The 21,087-nt window shown below is 46.0% G+C and overlaps 1 protein-coding gene across 1 annotated transcript in view; it reads right to left on the reverse strand.

The window, feature by feature from the left end:
- Positions 1 to 21,087, reverse strand: part of OPRL1 (opioid related nociceptin receptor 1) — a 62,736-nt gene that overhangs the window by 4,640 nt on the left and 37,009 nt on the right. Inside the window, exon 3 of the mRNA XM_087720842.1 lies at positions 2,765 to 3,120. Coding sequence (XP_087576968.1) covers positions 2,765 to 3,120 — 356 coding nt within the window. The remainder of the gene's footprint in view (positions 1 to 2,764; positions 3,121 to 21,087) is intronic.

A 21,087-nucleotide genomic window follows, 5' to 3' on the forward strand; every position in this document is an offset into this window, starting at 1 on the left:
ATATTTGTAAAAGCTTTTTTTTAAAAAAAATTCAATTAAAAAAAACTTGGATGCTTTTGGCAACTAGCATGTAGTTATGACAGTTTAAGGGTCCTGGGGGTGGAGGCTGGGTCATGCGATCACCTTTTGCGACCTTTCGACAGGCCATACGAATGGGGCAGCGAATACAGGAAGTCCTCGGCTTACAACGGTTCGTTTAGTGACCGTTTGGAGTTACGGCGGCACTGGAAAAAGTGACTTACGACCGTTTCTCACACGTACGACCGTTGGCCGTTGCAGCATCCCCGTGGTTGCGTGATCAAAATCCAGACCCTGGGCAGCTGACTCAAATTCAAAAATTCAAATTTAATGAATCCCAAAGGACTCCGGGCGGTTTACAGAAATACATCTCTAAAGGAATAAAAAATTAAAAACAAAGAAGAAAAGCAGGTTAAAAAAAGACACATCATGCACTCAGTCTAGGCGGGGCCGGACCTCATTCATGGGGGACTCGTATTTATGACGGTCGCAATGTCCCCGGGGAATCCCGCATGATCCACTTTTGCGATCTTCTGACGAGCGAAGTCAATGGAGGAGGAAAGCGAGATTCGCTGAGCAAGTGCAGTGTTTCGCGTAACAACGGTGAGAAGAAAAGTCATAAAATGGGAGGACACTCGCTTAACCAATGTCTCAGAACATTTGGGGCTCCGTTGGGGGGGGGGGGTTGTAAGCCGAGGACCAACCTGTACCTCATTGAATAGAACAGCCAAGGACTTCCATCTTGGGTCAGATATTGGGGCACCCGTGTGCAAAGGCAGGGGTTGTGCAAGGACAATCATTGCACAGATGTGACCATGCTGGATATCTGTGGGGCTTGCTGTAGATGTGCCTGCCCCCCTCCCCCGAGGGACTGGCACATCTGCCCCCCTCCCTTGACTTTATGCAGATGATGCTAATAGCTAATATCCTAGCCAAGGCTGAATCCTCCGAAGATGTTTTCATCTATCGAGCTTTGGGCTTTAACACGATACCAGAAGGGGGAGAGTTTTCTCCCCCTTCTGCCAATTGTCCCGGAAACATGAACGCTTCCTCGAGGGCGCTGTGAAAACTGCAGGCAAACCCATCCGAGCTCAGGACTAATCAGAGTTATTTCACACTCGGGGGTCAGGGAAGGAATCGTGGCTCCTGCTTGTTTGGCACGCAGGCAGGCAGGAAATTGGAAGATAGATGGAAGGATGGATGGAAGGAAGGTGGAAGAAAAAGGAGATAAGAGGAAGGGAGGGAGGTGGAAGAAAAAGGAGATGAGAGGGAGGGAGGAGATGGAAGATGGAAGCAAGAGAGGAAGGAAGGAAGGAAGGTGGAAGAAAAAGGAGATAAGAGGGAGGGAGGGAGGATGGATGGAAGGAAGGTGGAAGAAAAAGGAGATAAGAGGGAGGGAGGGAGGTGGATGGAAGCAAGAGAGGAAGGAAGGAAGGAAGGTGGAAGAAAAAGGAGATGAGAGGGAGGGAGGGAGGGAGGGAGGAGATGGAAGATGGAAGCAAGAGAGGAAGGAAGGAAGGAAGGTGGAAGAAAAGGGAGATGAGAGGGAGGGAGGGAGGATGGATGGAAGGAAGGTGGAAGAAAAAGGAGATGAGGGAGGGAGGTGGGAGGAAAAGGAGATAAGAGGGAGGGAAGTGGGAGGAAAAGGAGATAAGAGGGAGGGAGGTGGGAGGAAAAGGAGATGAGAGGGAGGGAGGGAGGTGGAAGATGGAAGCAAGAGAGGAAGGAAGGAAGGAAGGTGGAAGAAAAGGAGATAAGAGGAAGGGAGGGAGGGAGGAGATGGAAGATGGAAGCAAGAGAGGAAGGAAGGAAGGTGGAAGAAAAAGGAGATGAGAGGGAGGGAGGGAGGGAGGGAGGGAGGAGATGGAAGATGGAAGCAAGAGAGGAAGGAAGGAAGGAAGGTGGAAGAAAAAGGAGATAAGAGGAAGGGAGGGAGGGAGGAGATGGAAGATGGAAGCAAGAGAGGAAGGAAGGAAGGTGGAAAGAAAAGGAGATGAGAGGGAGGGAGGGCGGTGGGAGGAAAAGGAGATGGGAGGGAGGGAGAGATGGAAAAAAGGAAGGAAGGAGATGGGAAGGAGGGAGGGAATGGAGATGGGAGGGATAAGGAGATGGGACGGAGGGGGAGGGAGGGAGGAGATATGAAAGAAGGAAGGAAGGAACTGGGATGGAAGAAATGAAAAGGAAGGAAGGTGATGGGATGGAGAAAGAAGGGAGGGCGGGAAGGAAAGAAGGAAATGGGAAGGAAGAGAGAGGGAAGGAGGAGGAGAGGAAAAAGAAGAGGAGGGAGGGAGGAAGGAATAAAATGGGACAAAAGGGATGGAAGAAGGGATGGGAAGGCTGGAGGAGGACGAAGGGAAGGGAGGGAGGGAATGGAGATGGAGGGATAAAGGAGATGGGTGGGAGGGAGGGAAGAAGGAAGGAAGGAATATTCTTTGTCTGGAAAAAAAAAAGAATGTATATTTCAAAAGGAAATTTTTTAAAAACCTATGCTATGTGCATATTGAGCTTTAGAAGTACCAGAAAGATCCTCCCCGTTATTATTAAGACTTTTAACTGTGACTTTCCTCTTTTCCGTCCGAAGACTGAGCTATGATTAAATGACATTCCCCTATTTTACCTCAGGTGTTTTAGGCCCCGCTGGGGAAACTGGACTGAATGCCAGGCTAATTCATCGTTTTTTCCGTTTCCGATTAAAGGCAGCCGCCTCCCTTCCCCACCAACCTCCTTGGTTTTCCTGTTCCTCCACCATCGTTTTCTCTCTCCGTGGAGCCCATCACCATGACCGGAATGCCAAAGACCGATGCCAGCGCCCAGATGCCCACGTTGACCACCTTGGCCTTGTGTGGGGTACGGATGTCCAGAGCCTTGATGGGGTGACAGATGGCAATGTAGCGGTCCACGCTCATCATGGTCAGGGTGAAGGTGCTGGTGAACATGTTGTAATAATCGATGGAGATGGCAATCTTGCAGAGGGCATTCCCGAACGGCCAGGAGCCCATGAAGGTATCCGTCCCTTGGAAAGGTAAGGTGATGAGGCACAAGGTATCCGCTAAGGCCAGGTTGAAGATGTAGATGTTGGTGGCCGTCTTCATCTTGGTGAATCTAGAAGAGCAAGGCAGATAGTCATTCAAAGCTGGGCTACGTCGTATCGACATCACAGATGTTTTAATACACAATTAGGAACATCGCAATGCAGAGCAATACAGCTAGGTTTTCCGTCTCCGATGCAGAGGTGCCATTCAGCAGGTTCTGACCAATTCTGGAGAACCGGTAGCGGAAACTTTGAGTAGTTCGGAGAAACAGCAAATACCACCTCTGCCTGGCCCCGCCCCCCATCTATTCTCTGCCTTCCGAGTCCCATTGACAGGGTTCCAAATAGCATCCGAAATTAAATCAGAGTCCAAGGCAAAGTATTGCTCAAAGTTCCAATTTATTAAGAGAGCCATGTTGGCACATCTGGGAAAACCCAAATCTGAAAGCTTCCTGGTTTTCCCCACATAGTTGCAAGTTCAAGATCTTGCCCCCCACACCCACAAGTCCATCCCTTGGTCCAATCTCCCATTGCCATGCTGGCAGTTCCACCCATTCATGTCCGGTCAGGTGCAGAGACGAAGGATGACCTTGGCTTTCTAGAAAGAATGTTGTTATGGCTACCTATCATCGCACTCTGCACAATCCCCCCTCCCATTTTCCCACAATAGAAAAAAGGCATAGTAGAATAATAGAAAATGTGGCAGGCCAAAGATCCAAAAGAAAAGATGGCTGCAGGGCCTGACACCCAGCTGATCAGGAGAAAATGGGGATATTACAGTATCCTTTCCCTGCCACGTCCACCAAGCCATGCCCAGCAAGCCACGCCCACAGAACCAGTAGTAAAAAATTTGGAATCCCACCACTGCTCTGATGTGTTGTGGCAGCTTCTGGAAAAGGAAGGAGGGAGGAGGAGGGGAGAGGGGGGAGGATGGAGAGGAGGATGAGAAGAAGAAGAAGAAGAAGAAGAATTTGTATTTTTGTATTTTATTAAATTTATATGCCGCCCTTTTCCCTGGGGGGACTCAGGGCGGCTTACAACTTAAAAAAGAAGAAGAAGAAGGGAGAAGGAGAAGGAGAAGGAGAAGGAGAAGGAGAAGGAGAAGGAGAAGGAGAAGGAGAAGGAGAAGGAGAAGGATGAAAAGTGAGAGGGGGAGGAGAAGGAGAAGGAGAGGAAGTGGAGGAGGAGGAGGAGGAGGAGGAGGAGGAGGAGGAAGAAGAAGAAGAAGAAGAAGAAGAAGAAGAAGAAGAAGAAGAAGAAGAAGAAGAAGAAGAAGAAAATGTGTGCAAAGTGGGAGGAGAAAGAGAAGGAAGAGAAGGAGAAGGAAGAGGAGAAGAAGAAGAAGAAGAAGAAGAAGAAGAAGAAGAAGAACAACAACAACAACAACAAATAACAACAACTTAACGGTGGTCCACATCCAATCCTTTTCAAGCATTTCCGAACCCCACTCATTCTAAGCTGACCCCGTTTATGATGGAATAACCGAATAGGAAGGGACCTGGGAGGTCTTCTAGTCCAACCCCCTTGATTAAGCAGGAAATCCTGTAGCATTTCAGACAAATGTCTGTCGGAACTTTTCTTAAAAACCTCTGGTATTTAAAGGACAAAGAAGTATCACGGTCAAGTATTGATCCAAAAGAGGAGGAGGACAATAACAACTGTGAGGTCCTTGGCTGTCTCTGAGCTTGGTTGTTTTCTTGCAGATGTTTCATGACCAAACTGGGTAACAGAATCAGAGCTAGAAGGGAATGGGGTTTGCAGAGATGAGGAGGGGGGGGAGGAGGAGGAGGAGGAGGAGGAGGAGGAGGAGGACAAGGACAAGGACAAGGACTGTAGATTCCCTGGTGTTCTCTGAGCTTGGTTGTTTTCTTGCAGATGTTTCATGACCAAACTGGGTAACAGCATCACAGCTAGAAGGGAATGGGGTTTGCAGAGATGAAGAGGAGGAGGAGGAGGAGGGAGGAGGAGGAGGAGGAGGAGGAGGAGGAGGAGGAGGAGGAGGAGGAGGAGGAGGAGGAGGAGGACAAGGACAAGGACTGTAGATTCCCTGGTGTTCTCTGAGCTTGGTTGTTTTCTTGCAGATGTTTCATGACCAAACTGGGTAACAGCATCACAGCTAGAAGGGAATGGGGTTTGCAGAGATGAAGAGGAGGAGGAGGAGGAGGAGGAGGAGGAGGAGGAGGAGGAGGAGGAGGAGGAGGAGGAGGAGGACAAGGACAAGGACAAGGACAAGGACTGTAGATTCCCTGTGTTCTCTGAGCTTGGTTGTTTTCTTGCAGATGTTTCATGACCAAACTGGGTAACAACATCCAAAGCTAGAAGGGAATGGGGTTTTCAGAAAGGAAGAGGTGGTGGAAAAGGAGAAGGTGGTGGTGGTGGTGGAGGACGAGGAGGAGGAGGAGGACGAGGGAGGAGGACTGTAGATTCCCTGGTGTTCTCTGAGCTTGGTTGTTTCTTGTAGATATTTCATAACCATACTAGGTAACATCATCACAGCTAGAAGGGATTGGGGTTTGCAGTGAGGAGGAGGAGGAGGAGGAGGAGATGACGACGACCACTGAGGACGCAGAGTGGTCTCTGCGCTTGGTTGTTTTCTTGCAAACATTTCATAACCAAACTAGGTAATATCATCAGTACTACCGGTAGAAGCCAGTGAGGTTTGCTTTATGCTTATATGCAAATAGCTTGCCCTGTCAGAGTTGGTGGGACTGATTGATTGATTGATTCTCTAACTGCCCATCTCACACATGTGATTCTGGGCGGCCTTTAAGGTTAAAGGGGAAAAACTACCATTTAGAAATATTTTTGATCAGGGACTGGAAAAAATAATAACACACGACAGGTTTCCCGCCCCCCCCCCCACTTCTAACATGGCCCTTTTCATTCCTCATAACATATTTTACGGACCACAGAAAATAATAGATTTATGCCAGTGGGAATAGATTTCCGTTTCCACCGAGAGCTTTCTTAATTGTCTAGAACATTTTTGCATAATGACACATTAAACAGAACATCTTAACTACAGCTTCGTGAAAACGCTTCTCACTTTTGCCAGGCTCTTTCCAAATGACTAACAAGCCGCAGCTAAAAGCGGAAGGACGAAGAGAGGATACGGGGTGAGCCCTGACCATTCCCAGTCCCCTTTTTCTGCCATCTGCCCCAAATAATGACGATGCATATTGATCTGTGTCCTTTCTCTCTTTGCAAGAATTGGAAAAAGTCACCGTGAAGCAAAATGTCTACGAAAACACACCACCCCCCCCGCCCCACTGCGAGGAGGCCAAGATGGTGCCATAGGCCACGCCCATCATACACAGAAGCAAAAAAACAAGATGGTGGCGCCATAGGCCACGCCCATCATACACAGAAGCAAAAAAACAAGATGGTGGCACCATAGGTCACGCCCAGCATGCGCAGAAGCAACAAACAAGATGGCGGCACCATAGGCCACACCCAGCATGCACAGAAGCAAAAAACAAGATGGCAGCACCATAGGTCACGCCCAGCATGCACAGAAGCAAAAAACAAAATGGCGGCACCATAGGCCACGCCCAGCATGCACAGAAGCAAAAAACAAGATGGCGGCACCATAGGTCACGCCCAGCATGCACAGAAGCAAAAAACAAGATGGCGGCACCATAGGCCACACCCAGCATGCACAGAAGCAAAAAAACAAGATGGCGGCACCATAGGCCACGCCCAGCATGTGCAGAAGCAAAAAACAAGATGGCGGCACCATAGGCCACGCCCAGCATGCCCAGAAGCAAAAAACAAGATGGCGGCACCATAAACCACGCCCAGCATGCGCAGAAGCAAAAAATAAGATGGCGGTGCCATAGGACACGCCCAGTGTACGCAGAAGCAAAAAACAAGATGGTGGCACCATAGGTCACGCCCAGCGTATGGAGAAGCAAAAACCAAGATGGCGCCATAGGTCACACCCGGCGTGTGCAGAAGCAAAAAACAAGATGGCGGTGCCATAAGCACTGCGGAGAAAAACGGTTTGGGGGCGTGGCAGGCAGTTACTACCTATTCGGACGAAGTGGTCCGAACCAGTAGGAACCCACCTCTGGCCACGCCCCCATGGTCACACCCATCCAGCAACTGGGCAGAGAATCGGTTGTTCTCTTTTTTTTTTTCAATCCCACCCGTGATTGGCCGCCTCTTCGACCTCAAACACGCTTGTCCTGGCCCAGCTGCTCCCAAACGGGGACCGGGGTTTATTTCGCCCAGAAACGAAAGCTGTGCCTGTGGAATTAAGTATGCCGATGCCGTCTTGGCTGGGTTTTTTTTTTTTTGAAACGGTTCCCCGGTTTATAATGACAGATGCTCAATGAATCCGGAATCAGCCTCGGCTGCTTCATCTCTACGTTAAAACAGCAAGAAGCAGCCGATGAGTCATCAGCACCACCACAAAAAAACACACAAAAAAACCCCCACTGCTGGACCAGGAGAGGAGGTGGGGATGGAGGCCAGGACATGTTCGGCACGTAGGAAGGGCCCCCCAAATCGCCTCCTGGCAGATGCAGCTTGAGAGATTTCGGGGAAGGGGCAGCTTTGACACCCCCACCTCAAAAAAGCATCTTGCAACCGGTGGCATCTTTGCGAAGGGTCATCGTCCCTTCTGGTTCTAAGCTCCCTCTCAACCAGCCTCTTTGCTGCAGAGAAAAACAGCTGCACAAGGGAGCCATGCTTGCTCTCGGTAGCAACTGTGATCCTGCCAGGGGAATTGTGTGGCCAAATTCCCTTCCAAGCAGCATATATTGCCACCAGCCCTGGCATCTGTATTTATACCTATTGATACGCCTGCCTCCCTGCATTTCAGAGCCCTGTTCCTTTTCTGCAGGGCATCTGCGCTCACGGGGCTGCCTTAGATTATGAGTATTATTTTTTTCAGAAATTTTAAGCAGGTTTCTGCACGTTTGCCAGCGGTTTCGTCATCTGCATTTGGATCGTGGCTAGCCGCCTCGAGGCTTTGATTAAGGAGGAAGGAGGGAAATTAAGCAAATCAATTAAAAAACAATAAAGATGGGGAAGGGAGGGGAGGGGAGGAGGAGGAAGGGAAGGTGGAAGGAGGGAAGGAGGAAGAAGGGAAGGAGGAAGAAGGGAAGGGAAGCAGGAAGGAGGGAAGGGAGGGAAGAAGAAGGGAAGGGAAGGAGGAAGAAGTGAAGGGAAGGAGGAAGGGAAGGAGGAAGAAGGAAAGGAGGAAGGAGGAAGAAGTGAAGGGAAGGAGGAAGAAGGAAAGGAGGAAAGGAAGGAGGAAGAAGGAAAGGGAAAGGATGAAGAAAGGAATTAATTTTTTTTCTAAGGCTTTTCCCCCCCAATTTCCCACTCCTGAGATCTCCTGGTGGTGTCACATCCAAAGATGAATCCACCAATATCATCCTTGCTTAACTTCTAAGTTCAGGCAAGATCAGCCACTGCCGCCCCCTGCTGGCCTTCTAGTAATATACTAAGATCCCATGAAATGTTAATACCACTTTATAATGTTTTGGTAAGGCCATATTGGAATATTTGCATCCAGTTTTGGTCGCCACCTGTGTAGAAAAGATGTGGAGACTCTGGAAAGAGTGCAGAGAAGAGCAACAAAGAGGATTAGGGGACTGGAGGCTAAAACATATGAAGAACGGTTGCAGGAACTGGGTATGTCTAGTTTAATGAAAAGAAGGACTAGGGGTGACGTGATGGGATATCTCAGGGGCTGCCACAAAGTAGAGGGAATCAAGTATTCTCCAAAGCACCCAAAAGCAATGGGTGGGAACTAATCAAGGAGAAAAGCAACCTAGAACTAAGGAGAAATTTCCCGACAGTGAGAACAATTAATCAATGGAACAAAATTTACCTCCAGAAGTTGTGAATGCTCCAACACTGGACATTTTTAAGAGGTTGGATAACCATTTGTCTGAAGTGGTTGTCTGCCTAAGCAGGGGGTTGGACTAGAAGACCTCCAAGGTCCCTTCCAACTCTGTTATTCTATTCTAATATTTTAATCACTGGGCTTTCTTGCTCATTATATTCAATTCTCTGTCTTGTGCTGCCTGGGATGTGAGTTAAAAAAAAGAAGGATTAGCTCACGAGGTTCTCATAAAGTATTTATCTTGTATTCAACGCCATTTTAATTTAATTTAATCCTTATATTGAGCTTGCTCTTTTTTTCTCTTCTTCTATTAGTTGGCCTTTCATTCAGCGGATTGTTGAAAGGATACTCATTTCATGCCTCTTCCTTTTTACGGCAGCCTTTTTTTATTGGCATAAAATGAAAAGGGAAGCATAAAAGAGACAAGGGTGGGAGATGTAATTGATAGAAAAGAAAGAAGCCCTAATTTGGCATTTTCCACTGTGTAAAGATGGCGGCCCATTAAATCTTACGCTAAATATTTCATGAAGCCAAATCTTTTCTGGAAAGGGGCAGCTGCTCTTCCTCTTAATTACCTGCCCTGTTTTTATAAAAACCAAGACCTGAACATTTTGTACCGAACATCTTACTAATAAACACTTGAAGCACACACACAATATGTAAATCAGTTTACCTCTGCAATAATGCTGTCTCAGTCCTAACAAGGCTTTGGTTAATGTCCCTTTATTGCAATCATTATCACTGTGTCTACTTTTTGTATCTCAGTTCCCCCTCATTATTATTATTATTGCATGGTTAATCTTTGGTGAGATTCACAGCCTTTGGGGCTGGTTGGTAGCTCAACAGCTCGAGTCCTAACCAAGGACCTAGGAACTAGTCCTAGAGCCGAGGTGGCGCAGTGGTTAAATGCAGCACTGCAGGCTACTTCAGCTGACTGCAGTTCTGCAGTTCGACTGTTCAAATCTCACCGGCTCAGGGTTGACTCAGCCTTCCATCCTTCCGAGGTGGGTAAAATGAGGACCCGGATTGTTGTTGGGGGCAATATGCTGACTCTGTAAACCGCTTAGAGAGGGCTGAAAGCCCTATGAAGCGGTATATAAGTCTAACTGCTATTGCTATTGCTATTGCTAACTGTTAAGGTAACGTCGGAGGATATAAGCTATTCCAAGTAGGGTGGTTTTTTGTAGAATCCGAATGTTCAAGCCTGATAAATTTAAATTTTCCAAATAGCGAGGTAGCCGTTTAGGTATTGTTCCAAGGGCTCCAATTACAATCAGGACAACACACAATTTCTTCTTCCACAGTCGCTCAACTTCAATTTGCAAGTCCCGGTACTTTGTGATTTTTTCTTGCTGTTTATCTTCAATTCGTGCATCTCCAGGTATTGCAATGTCAATGAACCATATATTTTTTTCTTTTCAACTATTGTTATGTCAGGTGTGTTGTGGGCCAAGAGGGCCTGTCAGTCTGGATTCTGAAGTCCCACAAGATCTTGACTTTCTCATTCTCTAAAACCTTCTGAGCCTGATGGTCCCAGTGGTTTTTGCTGTACTCAAATCCAAACTTTTGGCCCAATTTCCAGTGAATGATCTTAGCAACGCAGTCATGGCGGTGTAGGTAGTCAGTTTGTGAAATTTTGCTGCACCCGCTGATCAAGTGGTCGACTGTCTCGTCTTTCTCGTTACAGAGGCGACATTTGCTGTTGGTGTAACATGTTGAATTTTTGCCTTCATGTAGTTTGTGGCTAAGGCTTGTTCTTGAGCTGCCAAAATAAAGCCTTCTGTTTCTTTTTTCAGTGCTCCTGATCTTAACCAGTTCCGAGTTAGCTTTTGGTCAGCTTTGCCTTCAATACTTTTCAAGTATTGGCTATGCATAGCTTTGTTTTTCCAATTTTCAGCTCGCTTCCCAATTACTTCTTTCTTATATTCAGCTTTTGACTTAGTTGCCTTTAAAAGGCCTCCTCTATTTACTTCCTTAATCATTGGTTCTTCACTTTTCTGGATGTAATCATTCAAGCTGTGTTTTTCTTCTTCCACAGTCTGTTTTACTTGTAGGAGTCCTCGACCACCCTCTGCTCTTGGTAGATATAATCGGTCAACATGACTTTTAGGGTGCAAAGCATGATTCATTGTCATAAGCTTCCTTGTTTTTCTGTCCAAATTGTCCAACTCCATCTGGGTGCAGTCAATTATTCCTGCAGAGTATCGAATCACAGGTATAGCCCAGGTATTTATGGCTTTTATGATGTTTCCTCCACTCAATTTGGACTTTAATATCTTGCAAATTCGTCGAATGTACTTGGCTGAAGTTAATTCCTTGACTTTATTATGCATTAAGTCAGAGGCCTCTAAAATCCCCAAGTATTTATAGCCTTCTTCTGATTTTACTGCCTTTATCATTTCTTCATTCTCAAGTTCTATTCCATCATCTTCTATGATCTTGCCTGCTTTGGTTGCCATTGTTGCAACTTTGTCAATTCCAAACTGCATACCAATGTCTTGGCTAAATTCTTTTGTGCTTTCAATTAATAAATTCAGTTCAGCTTTTGTTTTACCAAACAGCTTCAAATCATCCATGTACACCAAGTGCGAAATTTACAGTCCTTTCGCATCCATAGTTCATCTTCTTCAAAATGATTGTCAGTGGTAGCATTGAGATAATGATGATGATGATGATGATGATGATGATGATTTCTTCTTCCTCCTCCTCTTGCCCCTCTTCCTCCTTCTCCTCCTCCTCCTCCTTCTCCTCCTCCTTCTCCTCCTCTTCTTCCTTCTCCCTCTTCTTCTTCTCCTCCCTCTCCCCTCTTCTCTTTCTCCTTCTCCTTCTCCTCCTGCTCTTCTTCTTCTTCCCCCTCTTCTTTTTCTCCCATTCCACCCTCCTCCTCCTCTTCTCCTCCTCTTCCTCCCCTTCTTCTTCTCCTCCTCCTTCTCCTCCTGTTCTTCTTCTACTTCTTCTTCTTCCTCCTCCTCTTCTCCTCCACTCCCTCCCCTCCTTCTCCCTCTTCTCCTTCTTCCTCTTCCCTTCCCTGCCCTTCCCCCTCCTGTACTAGGATTAAGACCAATACAGTTCAACTTTATATAAATGACATGTAATTCAAAAGAACGTATACAAAACAACAAAGCCAATTTGGGTTTCTTGGCACTGAATTAACATCTGAAATAACTTTTCTGCCAATTAAAATCGGTACCACCCTTAAGAGAAACATGCTAAGCTCAAAAACTGTGTTTTGCCATCAATTAGCCGAAGAACCAATTTATTTCTTTAAAAAAAAAACCACCGCATAGAAATATCCAGGCGATGAAAACATAACGATTTTCCGTTGGAGTAATGATCATTTTCACTGTATAGAAAACTGACACATAATGCCTGGCGTTAAAATTACTGTACAAACATTTCAATTCTTTTATTCCTGCCTCCTTCTAATCCGTGGAGAGTAAACAGCTATTATCAACCGCCAGTTACAAATATCTATTACAGGCGTACAACGTGGTACTTTAATGTTTTAATTCCTATAGTGCTACCAAGGGTTTTCGAGCTGCCAGCCCATATCTGGACATCTTGTTAGCATCGTTCAGCTCTGCAAAAGTTGGCAGAGGGCGCTTCTAACGCTGTTCGTACAGCAACGATAAAAAATCAGGATCTGGGACTACTGGTGGATTTTAAGTAAACATTTCACGTTCTGTCAAGTCCTCCCATAAACCCTTTGACTTGCCAAAGTCCAAACTGCCATCGGCCGAGAGTATAATTTAGCATCAGATTAAAGAGAGCAGGTTGAGAGCAGGTTAAAAGCATTGGGCTAGCCAGGAACTAGGAGAGTGGGAGTTGTAGTTCTGCCTTTGGCGTGAACCTTTCAGGAAGAGATTTTTGTTTTAATTGTACGTATATGTATAGACATGGTATATGCGTATTTTATATGTATATTTAATTGCATACATGAATATTTATGTTTTAATTGTATAGGTTTAGACATATCTTTATGACTGTGCTCAGAGTTACTCTACAATAAGATGGGAGGTTGATAAATTAACAAATAAACAAACAAACAAACACTCTTCTCTGTTCTATTCTACTCTGTCCTCTCTTCCCTTCCCTTCCCTTCTCTTACAATCCGTTTTCTCTATTCTATTCTGTTCTGTTTTAAAAGGATAGAATAGAATTCTTTATTGGCCAAAGTGTGATTGGACACGCAAGGGATTTGTCTTTGGTTTGGTGCATGCTCTGTTTTTTATTCTATTCTGTTCTATTCTACTCTTTTCTCTCTTCTATTTTATTCTACGCTCTGCTTTCTCTATTCTATTCTGTTCTATTTTTTTCTGTTATGTGTTCTATCCTATTCTGATTTGTTCTCTGTTCTGTTCTATTCTGTTCTATTCTGTTTTCTATTCTATTCTACTCTGCTCTCTTTTCTCTTCTACAATCTGTTTTCTCTATTCTATTATATTCTGTTCTATTTTCTTCCATTCTGTGTTCTATCCTATTCTGTTCTGTTATGTTCTCTGTTCTTTTCTGTTCTGTTTTCTATTTTAGTCTAGTCTGTTCTCTCTTCTCTTCTCTCCTCTCCTCTTCTATCCTATCCTATCCTATCCTATCCTCTGTTTTCTCTATTCTATTCTGTTGTGTTCTGTTCTGTTTTCTATTCTATTTTATTCTATTCTGTGTTCTATCCTATTCTGTTCTGTATGTTCTCTGTTCTATTCTGTTTTCTATTTTAGTCTAGTCTATTCTCTCTTCTCTTCTCTTCTCTTCTCTCCTCTCCTCTCCTATCCTCTGTTTTCTCTATTCTATTCTGTTGTGTTCTGTTTTCTATTCTATTTTATTCTATTCTGTGTTCTATCCTATTCTGTTCTGTATGTTCTCTGTTCTATTCTGTTCTTTCTATTTTAGTCTAGTCTATTCTCTCTTCTTTTCTCTTCTCTTCTCTTCTCTTCTATCCTATCCTATCATCTGTTTTCTCTATTCTGTTCTGTTTTCTATTCTATTCTATTCCGTTCTAGTCTATTCTCTGTTCTTGTCTATTTTCTTCTATTCCTAGCATCCCCTCAAATATTGGAATACTGCTATCATGTCACCAATTTGAAACCAGTCTATTTCCAATCAACTAATGGATGTTCCAAAGCTTCAGAAAGAGACGGGGGATTTTTGGGGCCAAGGATGGGTCAACTGCGTGCTTAGTCTCAGCTTATTATGCACCTTCAAAAAATCTAATGAAGAAATAAATGAACGTTCTGTATTATTGATTGACATTTACAAATCTAATAAAGAAATAAATGGACATTTAGTATTATTGATTTCTTCATCGATTGGGTGACCCATCTTGATTGTGATGCTTTTCGGTGGCTGGGTATAATTAAACCTATCCTATAAAAGAGTGGGATGAAAATAAACTGGAATTCAAAACACCGACCCTTAAACACAGCACAACAAAGCAGCCTCAAATTTTACAAGTTGGGAATTGATAGAGTGTGAAAACAAAGAAACAAAGCGATGGGTCCAAACGCAAGAAATGAGAAAAGCCAGTTTGGTCTAGCCATGAAGAAACCAGAGTAGAAATCAGAATAAGGCATGAAAGCTGACTGGGTGACTTGAGCCAATCACCAGGAGGCCATGAGTTCTAGTTCGGCCTGAGGCATTAAGGCCAGTTGGGTGACTTTGGCCCAATCATCAGGACCCTGGGAGTTCTAGTTCTGCCTGAGGCATTAAAGCCAGTTGGGTGACTTTGGGCCAATCACCAGGACACTGGGAGTTCTAGTTCGGACTGAGGCATGAAAGCTGTTTGGGTGACTTTGGGCCAATCACCAGGACACTGGGAGTTCTAGCTCGGCCTGAGGCATTAAAGCCAGTTGGGTGACTTTGGCCCAATCATCAGGACACTGGGAGTTCTAGTTCGGACTGAGGCATTAAAGCCAGTTGGGTGACTTTGGGCCAATCACCAGGACACTGGGAGTTCTAGCTCGGCCTGAGGCATGAAAGCTGATTGGGTGACTTTGGCCCAATCACCAGGACACTGGGAGTTCTAGTTCTGCCTGAGGCATGAAAGCTGTTTGGGTGACTTTGGGCTAATCATCAGGACACTGGGATTTCTAGTCCTGCCTGAGGCATGAAAGCTGGTTGGGTGACTTTGGCCCAATCATCAGGACACTGGGAGTTCTAGTCCTGCCTGAGGCATGAAAGCTGTTTGGGTGACTTTGGGCTAATCATCAGGACACTGGGAGTTCTAGTTCTGCCTGAGGCATGAAAGCTGTTTGGGTGACTTTGGACCAATCACCAGGACAGTGGGAGTTCTAGTCCTGCCTGAGGCATGAAAGCTGTTTGGGTGACTTTGGCCAAATCACCAGGACACTGGGAGTTCTAGTCCTGCCTGAGGCATGAAAGCTGTTTGGGTGACTTTGGCCCAATCATCAGGACACTGGGAGTTCTAGTCCTGCCTGAGGCATGAAAGCTGATTGGGTGACTTTGGCCCAATCACCAGGACACTGGGAGTTCTAGTTCTGCCTGAGGCATGAAAGCTGATTGGGTGACTTTGGGCCAATCACCAGGACACTGGGAGTTCTAGTCCTGCCTGAGGCATGAAAGCTGTTTGGGTGACTTTGGCCCAATCACCAGGACACTGGGAGTTCTAGTTCTGCCTCAGGCATGAAAGCTGATTGGGTGACTTTGGGCCAATCACCAGGACACTGGGAGTTCTAGTTCTGCCTGAGGCATTAAAGCCAGTTGGGTGACTTTGGACCAATCACCAGGACACTGGGAGTTCTAGTTCTGCCTCAGGCATGAAAGCTGATTGGGTGACTTTGGGCAAATCATCAGGACAACCGACCAGATGAACTCATTGCTTCCTGCAAAAGCTCACGTCCTGTTCGCTCCTCTCTTATGTCTTATGGGAGGGGCCAATCATCTCCAAGCCTTACTCCCGAGTCGACCCTCTTTTCTTAACTGTTCTTGCCTTCTGGCAGTTCTGGGAACAGGCTCCCACTGTTCTTCTGCCTCACTGATGTCAGACTCCGAGGCTCTGGAGGCAGCACTTAACTACCAGATGGCCTTGGCCCCATCTCTGCCTCCGAGACAGAGCCCTCATCAGAGCCTTCCCCAGACTCCAGGACTGGCCCACGTTCCTCCCCAACCTCCTCACTGTCTGACTCTGCTGTCAGCTCTGCTGGGCCACAACACACGGGGAATTTAACTTCTCAGACGAGTGGATTGCCACAGGAAAAGGAAGGTTTTCATGAAAGTCTAAATGGTGATGTGGCACAGAGAGGTGGGGTTGGAACCGAAGCAAGCACCACCGTCTGTCCCCCCCCCCTCAATCTGTCAAACTCAGAGGCTACAAAGAGAAGAAAATGGAATAAGGCAAAAATAAAAAATAGAGAACCTGAAGCAGAGTTACTGCGCTTCTAATCTAATTGGACCATTTTGCCCAATTAGATTCAATTCAATTCATGCAATTGCTTTTTCTTATACTCTTTTGAAGTATGAGGGGAAAAAAGCAATCCGTGTGTTTTCATATACCCCAACATGAAACCAAAATGATGATTATTTGGCAGAGGGCCTGCCTGTTTTTCTACCACCTGCTGGAAAAAAAACAACTGTTGAAATTTTCAGAAGACGTAAAGCCGAACATGACTCCTATTCTCTTTTGGAGGCCGATGGGTTTATTTCCTTTTTTTTTCCCCTAAGATTCAGCTGGTAAATTCTGATAAATCTGATCACATTTCCTCTAAAATATCACCATTAATCCAGCAAGGTGGATAGCAATAGCAATAGCAGTTAGACTTATATACCGCTTCATAGGGCTTTCAGCCCTCTCTAAGCGATTTACAGAGTCAGCCTCTTGCCCCCAACAATCCGGGTCCTCATTTTACCCACCTCGGAAGGATGGAAGGCTGAGTCAACCCTGAGCCGGTGAGATTTGAACAGCCGAACTGCAGAACTGCAGTCAGCTGAAGTAGCCTGCAGTGCTGCATTTAATCACTACGCCACCTTGGCTGGATACATTTGAAAAGCAGAGATCTATCAATGTAATTCCCACAGTCCAAGATAACTTAGTTAAAGACTAAATAAAGTAGATGAGAAGGAAGGAAGGAAGGAAGGAAGGAAGGAAGGGATAGAAGAAGGAAGTGAAGGAGAAGGAGGAGCAAGAAGAGGAAAGAAGAAGAGGAGGTGGAGGAGATAAGGCGGAGAAGAGGAAGAAGAAAGGAGAATAGGAGGAGGAGGAAGAAGAAGAGGAAAGGGAAGGAAAGGAGGAAAAGGTAAAGGAGAAAGAGGAGAAGGGGAAGAAGAAGGAGAAGGATGAGGAGGAGAAGGGAGGAGGAAGAAGAAAAAGAAGAGGAGGAAGGGGGAAGAGGAAAAGGAGAAGAAGTAGAAGTAGTAGAAGAAGTAGTAGAGAAGGAAGAGGAGGAGATGAGGAGAAGCAGGGGAGGAAGAGGAGAGGAGGAGGAAGAAGTAGTAGTAGAAGTAGAAGAAGAGGAGGAGGAGGAGGAGAAGGAAGAGGAGGAGGAGGAGGAGGAGGAGGTGGAGGAGGAGGAGGAGGAGGAGGAGGAGGAGGAGGAGGAGGAGGAGGAGGAGGAGGAGGAGGAAATAGTAGAGAAAGGAGGAGAAAAAGGAGAAAGTCAAATTGAGGAATCAGTTTGAATTATCACCCATAAGTGAGAACATTTATAATTGGCATATTTCTATGTTTTTATGAATACCTTAGAAATGAAAAACTGGAGGATGATTACATCTGCATTCAGGCTAATAAACGAACAGTTTGTTTGGAAACGAAATGATTCCATCACTGCAAGTTTAAGAATGATCTGTAAGTTCTTAGAGCAAACAATTTTCATAGTGAAAAACTACAAAAGGGAGGGAGGGAGGGAGGGAAGGGAAGGGAAAGAAGGGAGAAAAGGGAAAGAGGCAAGGAGAAAGGAGAAAGGAGAGAAAAGGGGGAAAGAGGAAAGTAAGGGAGGAAGAAAGGAAAGAAGGGAGGGAGGAAGGGAGGGAGGGAGGGAGGGAGGGAGGGAGGGAGGAAGGAAGGAAGGAAGGAAGGAAGGAAGGAAGGAAGGGGGAAAGGTAAGGTGGGATGAATGACATCATGCATGTCATGACATCATCTTTCTCCTTCTGCCCCCCCTTTCCAGGATATTATCCAGACTACAGACTTCCCAACAGAGTTCCTGATCATTCACAGATCACAAAGTTCTCCGATGATTTTACAATATTGCATAAGGCTTCAGCCGCATATTTTATTTATGACCTTTCGCTAAGCTCTTTTGTTCTCGCCATCTCCTTCTGCTCCCGCTCTCCTTTTTCCACCCCCACCCCCACCCTAGAATTACACATACTTTAAAAAGCTCCCTGAGTAATTTGCTCCATTCCTGGGATGACCCAGGCTTGATCCAAAGCATCTTGTGATACAATAAAATTGATTAGTTTTAAAGGTTCCAGGAATTTCCATGCGTCTCTCTCCCTCTCTCTCTCTCTTTTTCTCTCTCTCCCTTACCTCTCTTTCTCTTTCCACTCTCTTTCTCCCTCTTTTTCTCTCTCTTTGTCTCTCTCTCTCTTTGTCTCTCTCTCTCTCTTCCTTACCTCTCTTTCTCTTTCCCCTCTTTCTCCCTTTCTCCACCTCTTTCTCTCTTTCTCTTTGTCGCTCTCTCTCTCCCTTACCTCGCTTTCTCTTTCCCCTCTATTTCTCCCTCTCTTTCTTTCTCTCTCTCTCTGTCTCTCTCTCTCTTTCTCTCTGTCTTTCTCTTTGTCTCTGTCTCTCTTTCTTTTTCTCTGTCTGACTCTCTGCTTTCTCTCTCTGTCTCTTTCTTTCTCTGTCTCGTTCCATCTCTTTCTCTCCCTTTCCTCTTTCTCTTTCCCCCTCTCTTTCTCCCTCTCTTTCTTTCTCCCTCTCTTTCTTTCTCCCTCTTTCTCTCTGTCTCTGTCTCTCTCTGTCTCTGTGTGTGTGTGTTTTTCTTTCTTTCTTTCTTTCTTTCTTTCTTTCTTTCTTTCTTTCTTTCTTTCTCTCTTTCTCTCTTTCTCTATTTCTCTCTCCCTGTCCCTCCCTCCCTCCCTCTGTTTCTGAAGTGGAAAGAGAACAAACAAATCCTTGGCCACTTTCATTTATTTTTAATTTCCACATTTTGCAACCGTCCGATCCCTGTACTTTATTCCATTTGTAATTCGTTCTGCCCCCCCCATGCTCTCTCCATCCTAGATTACCTGGCTAAACTGCCGCCATCGAAAAGAACACAAACAGACTTCCGGTGGTGACATCACGCTGTAGCGGAATAAGTAGATGGGACTCCACTCCATTTCACCCGATTTTCGTGCTTTTGGAGGCTCCCATGGGCGAATTTGGTCTTGGAGGGATCAATGACATACAGGGGTATCTTTGGGGTTTCGCGGAGAGAGGTGCAATCTCCCGCCCAACAAGAAGACCCCCTCCAATCAGGCACAGAAGAAATAGGCCTTTCATAGCCGATCCGGAGGCGGAGTCCTTGACTTACGACCGCAAACAAGCCCCAAATTTTCCTTGCTAAGTGAAAGATTCGTTAAGCGAATTTCGCCCCATTTTGGAACCTTGCCACGATTGTTAAATTAGTCACACGGTTGTTAAGTGAATCTGGCTTCTCCATTGACTTCGCATCGTCAGAAAGTCACAAAAGGGGATCGCGTGACCCACCGGGACGCTGCGATGGTCAAAAATCCAAGTCGTTTGCCAAGCGTCCAAATTTTGATCCTTGGAGTATGAGGATATTGCAACAGTTTTAAGTGTGGAAAATCAGTCGCAAGTCACTTTTTTCAGTGCCGTTGTGACTTTGAACAGTTGCTACATGAGCTGTTGTAAGTCGAGGATTACCTGCATTCCTCATTATTGCTCGTCTCATATTTTACGACAGCCACTGGAAGATGGAAAAGCACAGGTAAATTACAGGTAATCCTCGACTTACAACAGTTCGTTTAACGACCATTCGAAGTTACCATGGCCCTTTAAAAAGTGACTTACGACCTGTCAGCCCTCAGGGTTTTTCACACTTAAAGACTGTTCGAGCATCCCCAGGGACACGTGATCAAAATTCAGGCTCTTAATAACCGACTTGTATTTATGACGGGTTGCAGCGCCCTGGAGGGGGGAGGGTGTCACAGGATCCCCTTTGGCCACCTCCTGATAAGTGAAGTCGATGGGGAAAGCCAGATTCACTTAACAACCGGGTTACTAATTTAACAACTGCAATGATTCGCTTAACAGCTGTGGCAAGGAAAGCCATACAATCAGGAGTGGGATTCAGCGGTTCCACCACAAAACCGCGCTCGACTAAACCGCGTCCGACTAAACCGCATAGCTGACGTCATCAACAGGGTGACAACAGCGCGGAGACAGAAGCACGCTGTAAACCCTAAACCTAAAATTAACACCTAAACCTAACCCCCCTAAACCTAATCCTAAACCTAACCCTAAACCTAACCCTTAACCTAATCCAAAACCTAACCCTAAACCTAACCCTTAACCTAACCCTAAACCTAATCCTAACCCTTAACCTAACCCTAACCCTAACCCTAACCCTAACCCTTAACCTAACCCTAAACGTAACGCTAACCCTTAACCTAACCCTAAACCTAACCCTAAACCTAACCCTTACCTTAAGTTGAATCGGCTTGCTTTCAAAGCGCTATTTAAAGCGCCCTTCTTTCTCCGCACTGGCTGTTGTCGCCCTGTTGATGACATCAGCGACGCGGTTTAATCGGGCACAGTTTAGTCGAGTGCGGTTTTGACGGGTCACGGGATTCAGCTGGTTCAGACCAGTTTGGGCGAACTTGATGCTAATTTTACATCTCTTTCACCGAACCAGTTGTTACAAGGACTGGCTGGCCTCGCCCACTCTGCTCCACCCCTCCCAGGAGTCTCCAGGCAGCCCATTTTGAGAGAAGTGCAAGGCCCATGTGGAGGCTGCCGGATGCAAAAAACGCCCCTCCAGAAAGTCCTAGAAGTCCGAAAACAGGTCCGTTTCCAGCCTCTGGGTGGCCTCCGGAGCCTGGGGAGGCAGTTTTCACCCTCCAGGAGGCTCGAGAAAAACCTCCAGAGCTTGGGGAGCAGAGGTGGGTTGCTTTCAGTTCCGCCTGGCTCGGGTAGTGACGGTGGCAGGAGGCTCCGCCCACCTGCCCGGACGCTTCTGCACATGCACGGAAGCAGCACGCACACGAGCACAAGCAAACCGGA

Source organism: Thamnophis sirtalis, unplaced genomic scaffold, assembly GCF_051295495.1.
Source record: "Thamnophis sirtalis isolate CommonGarterSnake01/CBP01778 unplaced genomic scaffold, rThaSir2_p1.2 scaffold_7, whole genome shotgun sequence".
NCBI lineage: Eukaryota > Metazoa > Chordata > Lepidosauria > Squamata > Natricidae > Thamnophis > Thamnophis sirtalis.